Here is a 16,854-nt window from a genome sequence, read left to right on the forward strand (position 1 = left end):
TTTGAACTGTAGTCCTCAGCCCGCAGCCTCCTGAGTAGCTAGGATTACAGGTATGAGCTACCATCTCCTGGCCCCAGCAAGACTCTTATCTTTAACCATAAAAAAGTCTCTCCTACCCAGGCGCTGGTGGCTCACACTTGTAATCCTAGCTACTCAGGAGGCTGAGATCTGAGGATCGCAGTCAAAGCCAGCCTGGTCAGGAAAGTCTGTGAGACTCTTTATCTCCAATAAACTACTCAAAAACCAGAAGAGGCGCTGTGGCTCAAGTGGTAGAGTGCTTGCCTTGAGCCAAAGAGCTGAGGGACAGCACTTAGGCCTCATGACTGACCAAAAAAAAAAAATTCTATGACAAGGAATTGAGAAAGAAAAAATGAAAAAGGACTAATTGTCAAGTTATATAGGGGGTTGGAGGTATGGCTCAGGTGGTAAAGCGTCAGCCACTGAGTGAGAGTCTCAGATACTGTGCTTGAGTCCTGGTCTCAGACAAAAAAGAAATCAAATTATCTAGGTAATAATTTATTATATTGCTATATGCATGGTCTTATGAAGTAAAATGGTCAGATTTATGTGGGCTGTGGTGTTTTTGTGGGAGAGTAGCATTTTTCATACACTGATTTTTTATATTCAGGTTCTGGGGAAAGATCACCCTGATGTTGCCAAGCAGTTGAATAACTTGGCCTTACTGTGCCAGAATCAGGGCAAGTATGAAGAAGTAGAATATTACTATCAAAGAGCCCTGGAGATCTACCAGACAAAACTGGGGCCAGATGACCCCAATGTGGCCAAGACGAAAAACAACCTGGTATGTGTTGGGTGGGCTAGGGTCTCTTGCTCTCCAAAGTCTGAAGGCTTTGTAATTTCATCTGTAGATAGAATGTGTGGTTCATTTACATACGAAGGCACTGAATACTTTTATTTTATTTCAAGGCATCCTGCTATCTGAAACAAGGAAAATTTAAGCAAGCAGAAACACTGTACAAAGAGATCCTTACTCGTGCACATGAGCGGGAATTTGGTTCCGTGGATGGTAAGAAATATGCTCCTGTTTTTAGCAGTACAGTGATTTTTCAACTGGGTGTGTGGTGCCTCAGATGTGTTATCCTAGATCCTTGGGAAGCTGAGAACTAGAGGATTGAAGTTTAAGACCTCAGGCAGAAGCCGGGTGTTGGCTCACCCCTGTAATCCTAGCTACTCAGGAGGCTGAGATCTGAGGATCGCAGTTCAAAGCCAGCCCAGGCAGGAAAGTCCGTGAGACTCTTATCTCCAATAAACCACTAGAAAAACCGGAAATGGCACTGTGGCTCAAGCGGTAGAGTGCTCTCCTTGAGCTGTAGAGTGCAGGGACAGCGCCCATGGCCCAGAGTTCAAGCCCTGATGACCGACCAAAAAAAAAAAAAAAAAGACCTCAGGCAGAAAGGTTTGTGAGACCCTCTTCTCAGCCCATAGCTGGGCACAGTAGCACATGCCTGTCATTCCAGGTTAGGTGAGAAGTAGAGAATGGGAGGATTAAGGTTATAGGCTAGCTGGGCAGAAAAAGTCTTCAAGACTCTGTCTGCCATGGAGGGAAGTATGAAACCATATCTTAAAAGTAAAGGCTCTACTAGAAGAAATCATGTTGCGTGAGGTAAGCCAAGAGCAAAGAGACAAACAGTAGGTACAGGGTCTCCCTGATAAGTGGATGTTAAATCCAAAATGTTAGGTGATACGACAAAATTAACAGGACTTAAGAAACAAATAACTTACACTCATCTGGTTGAATCACTACTAAATAACCCCATGCTGCTGATCACATGTATGGTATATATGTGTACACTGGAGGGGAACAGGAAGACGACACAGAACTAGAGGGAATCAGGGAAAAACATAACAGTGGGACCCATTAGCTGCACTGGACATTGACCAAAATGAACTAAGCAACTTAATGGCAGTGATGGGAGGGAGGGAACAAGTGGGAAAGAGGGAACAGCTGATGCTATGCAAAACAAAAGAAATGTACATACCACCCAATATGGAAGAAATAACTATTGCAAAGCTCATAGAACTCATAAATGTTATAGACCGTGATAGACAATTTGCTCCAGGAAAGTTAGAATGTGTTTGTGACTTTAACTGAGCATCACTATCCCACAATACTGTGAAATTTGGGAAATTATGTAACCACTTAAATCACAATAAAAAAATTTGAAAAAAAAAAAAAAAAGGCTCTGTGTGTGTGTAGTGGTAGAGCATTGAAGCCTCTGAGTTCAGACCTCAAGACTGCAAAAGAAAAGAAAAGTAACTGGAATGGAGGAGGGTTGGGTGGTTAGCCTCTGGTTTTCTGTTCTAAGGGGATCTGATCAGCTGGGCAGCAGAGCAGGAGTCTTAGCCTCTTGTTAGAGCATCATGCTGGGCAAAGAGAATTTAAGCTGTACTCAGCCTCATAGGCTTTGCTGACACTCTAGATAGCCCAGGGAAATACTTCCAAGTGTTTTGTGAGCAAAATTATCAGGCCTAGCACCTATGTAGACATGTTGGATTCTTCATTTCACTTCCACAGCGCTAGTCATGTATGGTTGTCTTCTTCCTATGTCTTCCAATCCATGAGTTTTTCCGGGGCTGGTAGGTGGCTCAGTGGTAGAGCGCTTGCCTTGCATGCATGAGGGCCCTGGGTTCGATTCCTCAGCACCACATAAGCAAAAAGAAAAAAGCTGGAAAGTGGCACTGTGGCTCAAATGGCAGAGCACTAGCCTTGAGCTGAAGAGCTGAGGGACAGCACCCAGGCCCAGAGTTCAGGCCCCACGACCGGACCAAAAAAAAAAAACAACAAAAAACCAATCCATGAGCTTTTCCTCTAGTGTGAATAATTTTTTTATTTTTTGGTGTTGGTCTTGGGGCTTGAGCTCAGGGCCTAGAAACTGTCCCTGACCTTTTTTGCTCAATACTGGTACTCATCACTTGAATCACAGTTCTACTTTTGACTTTTTGGTGGTTAATTGGAGATGAGTCTTATGTATTTTCCTGCCTGGGCTGGCTTTGAACAGTGGTCCTCAGATCTCAGCCTCCTGAGTAGCTAGGATTACAGGCTTGAGCCACTGGCACCTGGCTTCCAATAGAACTTGGTCTGGCCAGGATGACACCTAGGAAGGGTTGTAGTGAACAAAAAACAAAAAAAATAAAACATAAAAGCCTTGCAGTTACTGAGACTTAACAGCTCCTGTCTTCACTTTATATAGTGTTGTTTTTTTCTTTCTCTAGACGAAAATAAACCCATTTGGATGCATGCGGAAGAAAGAGAAGAGTGTAAGGTAAGGCTGTACTATTTTGAGGGACTTTCTAAATTTGATGCAATGTGCATTCACAGCCATCACTCATTTGGAATTGTCTCTCATAATTTAGGGAAAGCAGAAGGACGGGACGTCTTTTGGGGAGTATGGTGGCTGGTACAAAGCCTGCAAAGTTGATAGGTAGGTCTGTTGCTCTGAAAACAAGGCAGCCCAGCAACATATTGGGTCTTGAGCAGCTTAGGAAGGACATAGGTGTGAACTTCCTTAGTGTTGGGGTCACATAGGCTCACATTTTCCCAAATTCTGATGACACATCCTATGCTTTTTTGTGAATGAGGTCATTTTCATTTTCATATATAGAACTTACTGGCAATAGAATGGGTTCTGTCCATTAATGATTCTTTGTCAAGGTTACCTATCTAATTGAAGGAAAAGAAATGCTCAAATGATGAAACAGTGTTGAAGGTAGCTGTTCAGCCCATGAGGGCCAGTATGCAGCAGGCCTAGAGAGCCGGTGCTGAGGAAACCTGGAAACCTGCCCTAGTGGCACACAGTATGATGTTCAGCAGGCGTGCTGCCTGTGCACATGCACGCTCTCTGTCTCTCCCTCTGTCTCTCTCTCTCTGTCTCTCTCTCTGTCTGTCTGTCTCTCTCTCTCTGTCTCTCTCACCCTGGGGGTGTGTGTAGGCCCTGCCACGCCTCTCCCGTGTGCTTTCCAACCCTGAGCTGGTTCCTACCTCCTGCCCTCACGTGCTTCATGGCTGCAGCCGGCCCTCCTGTGGAGAGCACACCTTGCCTGCTTAGCTACATTTTCTCTGCCCTAATTTCCTGTAGCATTCAGCTTCCCATTCAGGGTTCAGGAAAAGTTACTGGAGCCTGGTTTGTAATAGATTCCTCCCTCTTGACTCCCCATTCTTACTGTAATATGTGAAATTTACAGCTTTCATTGGATAGTTGTCTCAAAGTCATGTTATTCCTGTAATTATTAGTGAGAGAAAAAACACCTTTCAGAGTGGATTTGTACTAGAAGGAATATATATGCTTTTTTTTTTGTTTTGTTTTTTTGTCGGTTGTGGGGCCTGAACTCTGGGCCTGGGCACTGTCCCTCAGCTCTTCAGCTCAAGGCGAGTGCTCTACCACTTGAGCCACAGTGCCACTTCTGGCTTTTTCTGCTTATGTGATGTTGAGGAATGGAACCCAGAGCCTCATGCATGCGAGGCAAGCGCTCTACCACTGAGCCACCTTCCCAGGTCCCCCCTCCCCCCCTTTTGTTTTGAGACACAGTCTTGCTGTGTTCCAGGCTAGCCTGCTTCACAGCCTCATCTTATTGCCTCAGCATCTTGAATGCTCAGGTGGTAGACATATGCCATTATGCTTGGCTGTTTCTAACTTTTTAAAGACTCTGACAGGTATGCAGTCACACTGCTGTCCCTGTCTAGTCTCTTCATACACACTGTTTCTGTTTAGTGATATCATGGTGGGAGATTCTAGCTTGCTGTGCAAGTGACAGGATGTGTCCAGCAACACAACACTCCTGCTTTCGTAGGTCAAGCTCCTGCCTGCAAACATAGCATGCTGACTACTAGACAGATAGACACATACTGTTATGGACAGAGATCAGGGGTCTGTGGCAATGGAGAGGCCTGGATGGATGCTGCATCTACCTGCTACAGGGGCCAGAGGGGTCTGACAGTTCTGGGTGGAAGGGCATCTTGAGTTAGAAGCACTCATTAGCCAAAACAAAGGACTGTCCTCTCATGGTGTCTCTTCCAGAACAGATTGACCCTGAGAGGTTGTCTGGCCTCTATGCCTCTTAGCTTCTGGCATTGAAGGAGATTGTACAGTGGAAAGTTAACATTTTCATCATAACATGTCTGACCTTTAGATCACATGCTGTGATGGGGGTTAACCTGGGACCTGCACTTAATGGTTCTATTTAGGACCTACATTTAACAGTTCCACATATTATGTGCTTTCTTACAGTCCAACAGTCACAACGACTTTAAAAAACCTTGGCGCACTTTATCGTCGTCAAGGGAAATTTGAAGCTGCAGAAACATTAGAAGAAGCTGCCATGAGGTCACGTAAACAGGTGAGTACAGCACTTCTGTTTGGCTGTGTGTGTGTGTGTCGGTTGTAGGGCTTGAACTCTGGGCTTGGTGCTCTCCCTGCCCTCTTCAGCTCAAGGCTAGAGCTCTACCACCTGAGCCACAGTACCACTTCCAGATAAGAGTCTTAAATTTGTCTACCTGGGTTGGCTTCAAACCACAGTTCCCAGATCTCAGCCTCCTGAGTAGCTAGGATTAGGTGTCTGTGAGCCACTTGTGCCTAGCTTGCTGGATATTTCTGCCCATGCTGGCTTCAGATCTCTATCCTCAAGATCTCTGCCTCCTGTATAGCAAGGAGTGCAGGTGGTTCACACATGTAGGTTGGGAAAGCCCATTTCTGCGGGCACACATATTCATTAAAAGATTGCATTAATAAAATCCTTGGGTTTTTTTTTTTCCTAGTGTGGGGTTAGCTATGATATTGGCTTAGATAATAATCAAATCAAATGTCTACCATAGACAACTACCAACCATTTCATACAGATAAAGTGTATATAACAGGTTATACACCATATAAAAGATCGTTCATGTTGAGTGTCTTAACAGATAACTAAAGCAACATTAACAAAACGGGGTATTATTTGAGAGATTGTTTTAGTTGAAGATTGATTGCCCAGGTCTTTTTCTCCCTAGAAGTCAGTTATCATATATCCTATGCTAAGGAGCACTTTTAACTTTCTTCCCTCAAACGCATGGTATGAGGATACTGTAGGACAGAAGACTTGTACCCTCCCCTGACCATAAGCATGGACCTTCTGGGTGGAGACCCCTGGATCTGGTTGAGGCTAATCTGCAGAGTTAGAGTCTAAAGCACTCTGACCCAAGGAGAGGAATGTCTCCATCCTCCCATTGCTGAAGGCTATGCTCTCCAAAGCACTTGGCTGCACATCCAAGTGCCAGTGCCTTAGCTGTTTAGGCATCACAACTTTTTCCTTTTTTATGCTTGTACTGGGGCTGGAACTCAGTGTCTCATGCTCCTGCTTGTCTTTTTCATTCAAGGCTGGTGCTCTACCAGTTGAACCATAGCTTCACTTCTGACTTTTTGGTGGTTAAATGGAGATGAGTCTTGTGGACTTTCCTGCTCAGGCTAGCTTTGAACTTTAATCCTTAGATCTCAGCTTCTGAAGTAGCTAGGATTACAGACATGAGCCACTGGCTCATGGTTTACTTCCTTTGTACCAGTATTACTTTTTTTTAATTTAGAACTTTGAGCTCTCACTTGGCTTTTTTTTTTTTTTTTTCTGTTGGTAGTGGGGCTTGAACTCTGGGCTTGGGTGTTGTCACTGTGCTCTTCAGCTCAAGGCTAGTGCTCTACCGCTTGAGCCACAGTACCACTTCCAATTTTCTAGTTGTTTATTGGAGATAAGAGTCTCACGGACTTTCTTGCCCAGGCTGGCTTTGAACCGTGATCCTCAGATCTCAGCCTCCTGAGTAGCTAGGATTACAGGCGTGAGCCACTGGCACCCAGCTTTCACTTGGCTTTTTTGCTCATGCCTGGGGCTGCATCCCTTGAGCCATACCTCCAGTCTGCTATTTTGCTAATTAATTGGAGATGATCGGGGCTGATCTGTTCAGGCTGGTTTTGGACCTTGATTCCTAAGTCTCTGAGTAGCTAGGATTACAGGTGGGAGCTGTTGGTGCTGAGCCATTTTAGATACTTGATCACATCTCTTCATCTACCAATCTTTTTTTTTTTTTAAGCATTTCAGATAATTTGTAGGCATCAGTACTTTACTTACCAAGACTTTAACTGGAACTACAGCCTAATTTATTACAGCTTTTTGAGAAAAACATTTGCATAGTGTGCTCACCTATGTTTCTGTTCCTGAGTTTTAGTGGTATGGACATGGTGGAACCCTAACCTCTTGTCACCTAGGCAGCCCCGGCTACGCTGTTTTTTTTCTTCTGGTCGCTTGTCCCTTGATGTTGAGGTATCTGAGAAATCCCTTGTAAGATGTAAATGCTAATGGGTCAAACCATTTTCCCCCTGGCTGGCTCACAGGGTCTTGACACTGCTCACAAACAGAGAGTGGCTGAAGTCCTAAACGACCCTGAAAACATGGAGAAGCGGAGGAGCCGGGAGAGCCTCCATGTGGACGTGGTCAAGTACGAGAGTGGCCCTGACGGAGGGGAGGAAGTGAGTATGAGCGTAGAATGGAATGGGGTAAGTACAGTACACAGCCGGCGTGCACTAGGGTAGCTGCCGGCGCACCCGCCGGCTCTGCTCACTGGCTTTCTCTGTCTCACATGCTATTCCTTCTACTTTTCTCAAATTAAGTGCCAGGAAAGCCCTCTTATAAATTCCTAACTTGTGCTAATACTGGAGGCTGCTGCTTGCTTGGAGTAGTCTTTGTCCTTTCCTTAGGAACCCATGAGAGCTACCTGGCAACCCTGGAGCGCGCACATGCTGGTTGAGTGTCCTGGCTGTGTAAAACGTAATCCATAGTCACTACTGGGATCAGTATAGCAGACAACTAACTGCTTCTCTAACTTGCCCAGTTCACTGCTAACTCGTGCTTTTGACTTCACTGTGCAGGCTGCTCTAGGTTTTTTTTTTTAGAATTAATTAGCTTGTCTTAAATGGAGATGCTTTTGAACTGGAATTTCTTTTTAGAAAAGAACAACTCAAGCCAGTGCTGGTGGCTAGCTCCTGTAGTATTTGCTATTCAGGAGGCGAGATCTGAGGATACAGTTTGAACCTAGCCTGGGCAGGAGTGTCTTTGAGATTGTTTTCTCCACTAAACTACCAGGAAAGCCATAATTGGAGCTGTGGCTCAAGTGGTAGAGCACTAGCCTTGAGCAAAAGAAGCTCAAGGACAGCGTCCAGGCCCTGAGTTCAAGCCCCAGAACTGGCTTCCCATTCCACCCCCTACCCCCACCCCAAAAAAAACAAAAAACCAAAAACACAAAAAGAACAACTTGAGCAAGGCATTGGGGTGGTGGCTGCTCTTCTACCTCTCTTGCTTGAGCCCTGCCGGCAGCCCTGATCCTCACTCTGCCTGCCCCTGTTTTTCCATGGAGGGGCTGCAGGGGCCCTGCCTATCCCATTTGCTTGCTCTGGGAAGTTGTTTCCATTGTTGCCTACTCCAGGTCACAGACAGTGCCTGGCTTCTAGACATTTCCATAGCAGGTGGACAAGGTCTCTGTAGACTGGGCTGGTGTCTGTGGAAATGTGCTCCTTCAAGGGAGCTGGAGGTGGGTTGGAAGCACTCCAGCTGTGCCACTGGCATCTGAACATCAGCCATCATGTAGTGCACTTGTGTTCAAGTGCACTTTGGGGCCTGTCTTAATTTCAGAATTGATTTATTTCTTAGAATTTGCTATAACTGTAGCAGTTTGGGAGGAGTCAGCATCCTGACTAAACATTTTGTAAAACATGTTTTCAGCCAGACTGTAGAGAGAGCATTCTCTTGACTGTCTGTCCAGCAGGTACCTTGCTTTGTTTCTTTCCATGCCATGACAACCAATCAGCATCTGCTTTGACTGCATAAGCTCCGGTGGGCAGTGGCCCCAAACTGCAGTGAGGCCCAGGATGCCTGTGAGAGGCTGTGCTGTCAGAGCTGTGTACTGTACTCACTGCTCTGGCACCTGCATGCTTTGTCTTGAGGGCCTTCCTGCTTGGCCTTCAGAGGCCTGCTCGCAGATCTAACACTCCTGGGTGAAGCTCTGGAGGAACTTTCTCTCGAGACAGTATTTCTAGGTCCATATGTATGAAAATTCTATGACAGTAGAATTGTCAACAACCCAAGTCCCCTCCCACCAGGGAGGAAGGGGCCTGGAGGAGTGCAGTGATTTCACCACAGGGCGCAGCAGTGCCTCTGTGCACGGGCTACTTCCTCCTCTTTTTTTTTTTGTTTCTCTTGCCAGTGTTGAGGATGGAACACAGGGCTTCATGCAAGCTAGTTATATCTCTGAGTTGTATCTCACCTCTGTTATTTTATTTTGAGACAGGCTCTTGCTGTGAAGCTCTTGAATTGGTGATTCTCCTGCCTCAGTTCCCTGAGTACTGGGATTTTAGGCATGCTCACCACACTCAGCTTTCGAGCACACTTTTGTTATTTAAAACAAGTGTTATATACTTAGGTGTTTCTTTAATTAGCTGTACTGGGACTTGGCTGTTTGTGGTACATGAAGAGTTCATTTTCTGTGTCAGGTTTGGTTCATAGGAGTACACTAAAGTCTGGAATGCTGGCTTGTCTCTTCACTGGCAATGAAATGATTTTTTATGCTGTTTCTGTTGAAGAGTCCCTGAGATTTCTGTCAGCAGTTTAAAGATGGGTACCATTAAAAATGGTTACCATTGGCAACCACTTGTTTGTGTGCATCAAGCTCTTTTTAGGGGTAGGAGTGTAGAGTGCTTACCTAGTGTTCATGAGGCCCTGAGTTTGATTCCAGCATTGGGAAAAGGGGGGAAAAAGGCTTTTTTTTTTTTTTTTTATCATTATGTATTTGAGATGAAATAAGAAAGTGAATGTTGAGTAGATGTCATGATGTTACCTCCAACTTCAGATTTTAAGTTCTGGTTTTCATAAAGGTGCCTTCCTTGTTCTTACTGATTTAGTTTATTAGAAGGAGAACTTGTCATCCACTTTTTTTTTCTCTTCTTGAGATAGAGACTTGCTGTCTAGCCTAGTCTGGACTCTGATCTGAAACTCAAAATCCTCCTGCCTTAGCCTCCCAAGTGCTAGGCTGACACGCATTTGTAGTGAGAAAATGCCACTCAGCTCTCAGTTATATTGTAGTTCTGCATGAGATTTTAAAACTAGGATGTAAGTGCTCTTTAGAACTCGTGCATCGACAAGGATGCGGGTGCCCTCCTATGCAGACAGAGCTGCGGCTGACAGTCTATTATAGGACTTGCTGGCCCATGCTTGACCACATCATAGTAGCCATCTCACAAGATTTCAGGTTTTTTCTTAATATTCAGAAGTAGCATTTAAAATAGAGAGATAGACCAGCTGCCCTGGGTTACCCTGCGTGCAGTGGAGCTGTGTGTTAGGAAGCAGAGAGAGGCGACAGCAGCGCTGAGGCAGTGGGGACCCAGGAGATGCAGTGCAGGGAGAGCAGTCTGTGCTGCTTTTTGCGCTGTGAACAGGGCGTGAGGGCAGGTTTTGTAGTTACTCTGTCCTGTTTGGATCCTGCTTTGAGCCTGTACAAATGAAACTAGGTTTCCTCAGCTTTGGTCCATGTGACTGTGTTTACCGTGTGCCGTGCACGTGGGGTCACAGGGTCTCAGGGGCCCCTCGGGGCTTCTTGTGGGAAGTCATTGCATTGATGGCAGGTCCTTCGGGACACATGACTCGGGTGTCTGTGGACCTCCACGCCCAAGGGCAGCCTCTTGTCTGCATGTTTTTTTCCCCATGTTCAAATACCAGGGCTTTCCCCAGGATCCTTCTGAAGCACCTGTTCCTGTCTCTCTTTCCACACTGAGATTTCTACACATTTCAATAATGCACTAAAATTTTACCAAGGATCACTGGAGAATGTGACGGTGCTAATTAGAAATAGCTTAGCTTTTATTTTTGAAAAGTTACATTAGGAAGACAACTAGAATGTACCAAAAATAAATTGAATTACCGCAACATCTGCAGTCCTGTTGTACATAGCTAATAATTGCCACTGTGCATGTTAAACCAATATGCCATGTGATTAGTTTCTGCTCAGAACTCTACTTTGTAATATGAATATGTGACACGAGGATTTAAAGACGTGTCCGTGGCCCTTCCAGCCCAGGTCGAAGGGGATTGGCTTGCATTCTGGGGAGTTGCTGTACCTCCCCCAGGTGGCGAGTGCTGGGCAGGGCAGACTAACTTGCCTGGTGCCAGTTGGTCAGCCTGGCCCTGAGAATTGCTTGCCTAGATCTCTGAGGCTCCAGGGAGGCGATGGCTGGCCCCAGTGCCCACATCACCTGCCACTTGAGTGAGTGGTTCCCAGGGTATGTGAGTGGTGCCCAGTGAGCTCCCTTGGGACCTGGGAGGGGGTGGTGGGCAACAAGATCTCGGTCCCTTCTTGTGCAGAGCAGTGGGAACTGATGTGTTCTTGTCCTCCCAGCATTCACGAGGCCTTGGTAACAAGTTTTATTTTTCCATTTAAAGATGAGAAAGATGAAGCTCGGGCTGGTTAAATGACTTGCTCAGCGTCCATGGTGAGTCCGAGCGGGCAGGGACAGGCCCCACTGTCTGTGCTCCTGTCGAGATGTCGGCTGCCACTCGGGCAGGACGCAGGAGGCGTTGTGCCCAGGGAAACCCATTTTCTTTGGATGGTCAACTGCATGCTTACAACGTGCGCTGCCCCTCAAGTCGCCGGGTCTTACGGTTCTGAAATGTCTAAGATGCTAGTGTTTTAATTTAAGAGATGAGAGTCACATACAAACTTCAGGAAGGACTACACTTGGGGGATATGGCAGAACAGGAAAAGTTAAATGAATGTGTCTTCTGCGGGTAGCCTTTATTTTGGTTTTTCATTGATGACTCTCCTTTATGTACAGTTACTTGTGTCTTGCAGTAAGTAAAAGATTCCTAGAATGATGCTAGTCTCATACTGCCTTCCACTCTGATGCTTGTTTGGAGTAGGCCAGCCTAGATGCTTCAAGACACATTGGGCCCAGCCCCACTTCTGAGCCGGCCTGGTGAACCAGAGTGACAGAAGGGAAGGCCCAGGATGAAGCCATGATCTCTGTGACCTAGAAATACTGTAGACCAGGCTGTGTGGCGCGGGGCCTGCGCCCTGTCCTCCCGTGGGCTCACTGGTTCTCTCCTTTTTGTCCGACAGGCCTAGCTGCCCGGGTGCCTCCCGCCCTGCTCCTGCATGACGGGCAGCGCCTCCTCCGGCCCCCCCCCTCCAGCGCTGCCCGCTGTGTCTAGCAGCCCCTAGGAGCTTGTCAGAGCTGCACCTCTGGGCCTGGTCATTCCTTTCGGTGCTGCTGACCTGGGGTTCCTGATCTCTGTATACATGTAGCTTTGCCAGATGTGTACTTAGTAATATCAACTGTATTAATAAAACCCATTTACTGTGTAACACACATTTAACGATTAAGAGCGATTAGCTGTACACTCTGCTAGCAGGTAGTTAGAAGTGTCACACAGGTTTACCGCAGTGGCATGAGAGTGACCTGTGGACAGTTGCTGAGCTGTAGGAGTAAGGCATGTGTGCACGTCTGTGGTACTTAGAGAACATCTGGCCAGGACGCCTGCCCGAGGCCCTGGACATGCTCAAGTAGACTTGCTGTGTAGTCCTGTGTAATTCTGCTTTTCTCTACTAATCTTCAAAAGCTCAGTGATGTGTGTATTTGTGTCTTTCTAACTTCTAATAAACTCACTCCAACTGACTTGTGTCTGTGTCTGTCTGCTCGATACACTGCTCACTCTTCCTCGGGATGCAGAATTGCACAACCTCTGCAAGGAGCCGGTTCCTGTCTTACTGGGGATCTGTTCTGAGAATAAATGGTGCTGCACACATATTTCCCACTCTGCTTCTGATTTTCCTATCTGAGCTCTGCCACGTGCTTTATTTCTACTCTCACTTGGGCTATGACAGCTGGCCACTCCTTTCTTCCTACAAGAGGTCTGAGGATTCTTAGTTACTTTATGAAGTAAACATTTTAATTTTCCAGCCACATTTATAGCTAACATTTAATAAGACCACTGTGAACTTGATTGACAGTTCATCTAAGCATGGCTTTTAGATGAAATGGTCAGGAGGAAGGCTTTGGGATAGTAGGCTCCGTGCTGTCACCTCGGCCCGATGCGCACAGTGTCCAGCGGGACTCAACTTCTGCTGATACTCGTGGAAGCTACCTCAGTTTTTATTGCAGCTATTTTTAAGACAACAGTCTTAATTCTTGGGGATGTGCTTCCTTTTGTTTGAATGAATTTCCTCTTCAAGGACTTCCTTGATTATTAGGTTGTTTTTAATGAAATTTCAAACGGGTAGATTTCTGGGAGGCCTGCATTTACATAAGTACATGGCAGACTGGTGGTGTCCATTGCTGGCGGCAGGCGGGCTGGGAATTGCTGCTTGCCTCTGCTGTTCCTTGGGTGTGGGAGGGAGAAACAGCAGCTTCACACTTGTTCACATTTTTTTCAGGATGGCACTGGATCTTTAAAACGCAGTGGTTCCTTTAGCAAACTCCGGGCTTCCATTAGACGCAGCAGTGAGAAGCTGGTTAGGAAACTGAAGGGAGGAAGTTCAAGAGACAGTGAGCCGAGAAACCCTGGGTAACTATCTCCCCAGCCCGCCCTCCCTCCCTGCCAGTATGCATCCCTGGGCCGCGCCCCCCCCCCCCTCCCGCCCCCCGCCCCCCTTCCTGGTGAGCCCAGATTCCACACTGGGAAGGAGGAGTAGCTTGTGTCTGGTGAATCGGGAAACAGCTGAGAGGGCTGTGCCTTCAAAAGAAGACGTTTGGCTAGGCGCTGAGATCTGAGGATCGCAGTTCAAAGCCAGCCCGGGCAGATAAGAGTCCATGAGACTCTAATCTCCAATAAACCACTCGAAAACTGGAAGTGGTGTGGTGGCTCAAGTGGTAGAGCGGTAGAGCGCTTGCCTTGAGCTGAAGAGCACAAGGACAGCGCCCAAGCCGAGTTCAATCCCTATGACTGACAAAAAGAAAAGTTCATGGAAGTTTTGATTTTGTTACATGTTCAGAGAAAGCTTTTGCTGTGGAAAGTGGGAAATTCAGTATTGTAACACGGAACATTGAGGTGCGTTTACATTATATACTGATACATTCTTAAATTAACATTCATTTAAATCCCTCAAATGTTTGGTCTTTCCAAATCATATGTGAGCTGTGGATTGTATTAACTCTCATGCAGGTAGAAAGGGTAGTTTTCAATTATAGGGACATGAGGCATTTTCAGCTTTTCAAAAGCTTAGGTTTCCATGTGTTTGAAGAAAAGTGTGAATCCCAGGTCTTGGGGTGGGTGGGTGAGGATGCCCACGTTGCCTGAAGGATTTTCCACAAAGTGGGCTCGACCTTCTGTGCTGTGCTGTGAAGCTGCCTGTTCTGTTTTCGGTGAGGCTCTGCAGAGCCTCTTGTCAGCCCTTTGTCTTGCTTCCGGTGTGTCCCTGTTCACGAGAGACAGATTCCTTAGTAAAACCCTGAGCTTCAAGCCTGCTCACCAAGGTACCAGGTGGCTTTGGAGAACTTGTTGGCAGTATTAAGTTATGTGCCTGATTAGTTGGTGATTTTTGCATTTTAAAGGTGTGTCCACTCTCATTCCGAGACCTGCTACCCCACAGCCTTGTAGGCAGGCTTTGTGGAGCCTGAGCTTGGTCCTGGCTGTGGCTTTGCCCTGGATGCCTGCTTGCCAGTGAAGAAGACTCACGTTAGTGCGAGAAAGAGGTTTTCACAAGTCTTCTCTTTATAACTGCTCACTGGCCTGCCTCTACAGAAGCAGTTTTGGGATGCTTATGTTTGTGAAAACCGAGATCAGCGTTTGAACATTGCTGTGCAACAAACTGCCCTCTGCTGGCTAAAGGCAGGTACTACCTGCCCTGCAGATTTCCAGAACTATAGTTAACTCCATTGTGGGGCTTGAACTCAATGCTTGTGAGTTATCCTGCGCTCTTTAGCTCAAGGCTAGTGCTCTACTACTTTTAGTCATAGCCTCATTTCCGATTTTTGAGTAGTTAATTAGAGTCTCACAGAGTCTCTTCTGCCTGGGCTGGCTTTTTTTTTTTTCCCTTGGTGTTTTGGGGCTTAAACTCTGGGCCTGGGCCCTGTCCCCCAGCTCTTCAGCTCAAGGTTAGTGCTCTACCATTTGAGCCACAAGGCCACTTTCTGTTTTTTTGGTGGTTAATTGGAGCTAAGTCTCACTGATGTTTCTGCCTGGGCTGGGTTTGAACTAGGATCTTCAGATCTCCGCCTCCTGAGTAGCTAGGATTCTAAGTGTGAGCCACTGGCACCTGGCTCCTTCTCCTCCTGTATTTCCCCTCCTCTTTTTTCCCCCTCCCTCTCCTCTGTCTCCCCTTTCCCCATTTTCTTCTTTTAATGGTAGGGCCTTCAGCTTTGTTTTTTGTTGTTGTTGTTTTTTTTGTTTTTTGGGTCTGGTCGTGGAGCCTGAACTCTGGGCCTGGGCACTGTCCCTCAGCTCTTCAGCTCAAGGCTAGCACTCTACCACTTAAGCCACAGCACCACTTCTGGCTTTTTTCTTATGTGGTGCTGAGGAATCGAACCCAGGGCCTCAGGCATGCAAGGCAAGCGCTCTACCACTGAGCCACCTTCCCAGCCCCAGGGACTTCAGCTTTGTAAGCAAGCACCTTACCACTTGAGCCACATACTCAGCCTTTTTTTGCTCCAGTTACTTTTTATTAGAATCTCACATTTTTTTTCTGAGCTGACCTGGACTGGGATCCTCCTATTAAATCTCCCACACAGTTAGGATGTTAGGTGTGTGCCACCATGCCCAGTTTTATTGGTTGAGAAAGGTCAGTTAACTTTTTATTTTTGTTTTTACTGGTTGTTGGGCTTGAACTCGGGTCCTGGGCACTGTCACTGAGCTTTTTTGCTCAAGGTTAGTGTTATATCACTTGAGCCACAGGATACCACTTCCGGTGTTCTCATGGTTAATAGATATAAGAGTCTCATGGACTTTACTGCTGAGGCTGACTTTGAACTGTGATCCTCAGATCTCAGCCTCCTGAGTAGTGAGCATTATAGGTGTGAGCCACCAGCACCAACTTCATTATTATTAAGGTGCTGTACAGAGGGGCTACCATTTTATAAGTCAGGTCATGAGTTCATCTCTTTTTTTGGACAATGCCACCCCTTCCTTTCCCCGTTTCCCCTCTCACTCGTGCCCACAGGTTGCATATGCTTGTCCTGTTTCATCATGGTTTTGCTGCCTTGAGAGTTCAACAGAGTCCTTGTGAGAGGTCTTAGCTTTTGTAAGGAAAGGTAAACTGGCCAATTAGATAGGAATAATTCCATGTGTCAGAATAGAGTTTAGTATGCTTTTATACTTTATTCTTGAGTAGTTGTAGGTAAACTTGTTTATGATTTTAGCACCCTATGATTGTTTCATATATATACGATATACATTTTTATATCATACACACACTTTTTTTTATTTGAGTCCAGTCGTGGGGCCTGAACTCTGGACCTCAAGGCTAGCGCTCTACCACTTGAGCCACAGCGCTACTTCCAGCTTTTTTTTTCTGCTTATGTGTTGCTGAGGAATTGAACCCAGGGCCTCATGCATGCAGTGCAAGCGCTCTACCACTGAGCCACCTTCCCGGCCCCCCCACACTTTTTTTTGGTCAGTTTTGGGGCTCGAACTCTGGGCCTGGGTGCTGTCCCTCAGCTCTTTAGCTCAAGGCGAGCGCTCTACCACTTGAGCCAGCTTTTCTGCTTATGTGGTGCTGAGCCACCTTCACAGCCCCTCACTGATAGTTTTGTTTTGATATATTGTAGGGCGAGGTCTGTGGGGTACTCTGCTGGGTGCTGTGTGCACAGGCCCTGTCCTGCAGTAGCACAGGCCGTG

General features: G+C 46.5%; 1 protein-coding gene across 13 annotated transcripts in view; it reads left to right on the forward strand.

Moving 5' to 3' along the window:
* The window catches only part of Klc1 (kinesin light chain 1), a 46,768-nt gene that overhangs the window by 25,787 nt on the left and 4,127 nt on the right, over nt 1-16,854 (forward strand). Inside the window, exons 8-15 of one of the 13 annotated variants that reach the window (XM_042696916.1) lie at nt 629-802; nt 928-1,027; nt 3,235-3,284; nt 3,376-3,443; nt 5,247-5,355; nt 7,398-7,508; nt 11,467-11,516; nt 12,143-12,699. In XM_042696916.1, coding sequence (XP_042552850.1) covers nt 629-802; nt 928-1,027; nt 3,235-3,284; nt 3,376-3,443; nt 5,247-5,355; nt 7,398-7,508; nt 11,467-11,499 — 645 coding nt within the window. In that variant the 3' untranslated portion in view covers nt 11,500-11,516; nt 12,143-12,699. Of the gene's footprint in view, nt 1-628; nt 803-927; nt 1,028-3,234; nt 3,285-3,375; nt 3,444-5,246; nt 5,356-7,373; nt 7,536-11,466; nt 11,517-12,142; nt 12,700-13,456; nt 13,588-16,854 lie in introns of those variants that run through there. The other 12 variants (XM_042696913.1, XM_042696915.1, XM_042696914.1 and 9 more) reach the window with 12 other exon arrangements.

This window comes from Dipodomys spectabilis, unplaced genomic scaffold (assembly GCF_019054845.1).
Source record: "Dipodomys spectabilis isolate Male_0828 unplaced genomic scaffold, ASM1905484v1 ptg000212l, whole genome shotgun sequence".
In the NCBI taxonomy this organism is placed as follows: Eukaryota; Metazoa; Chordata; class Mammalia; order Rodentia; family Heteromyidae; genus Dipodomys; species Dipodomys spectabilis.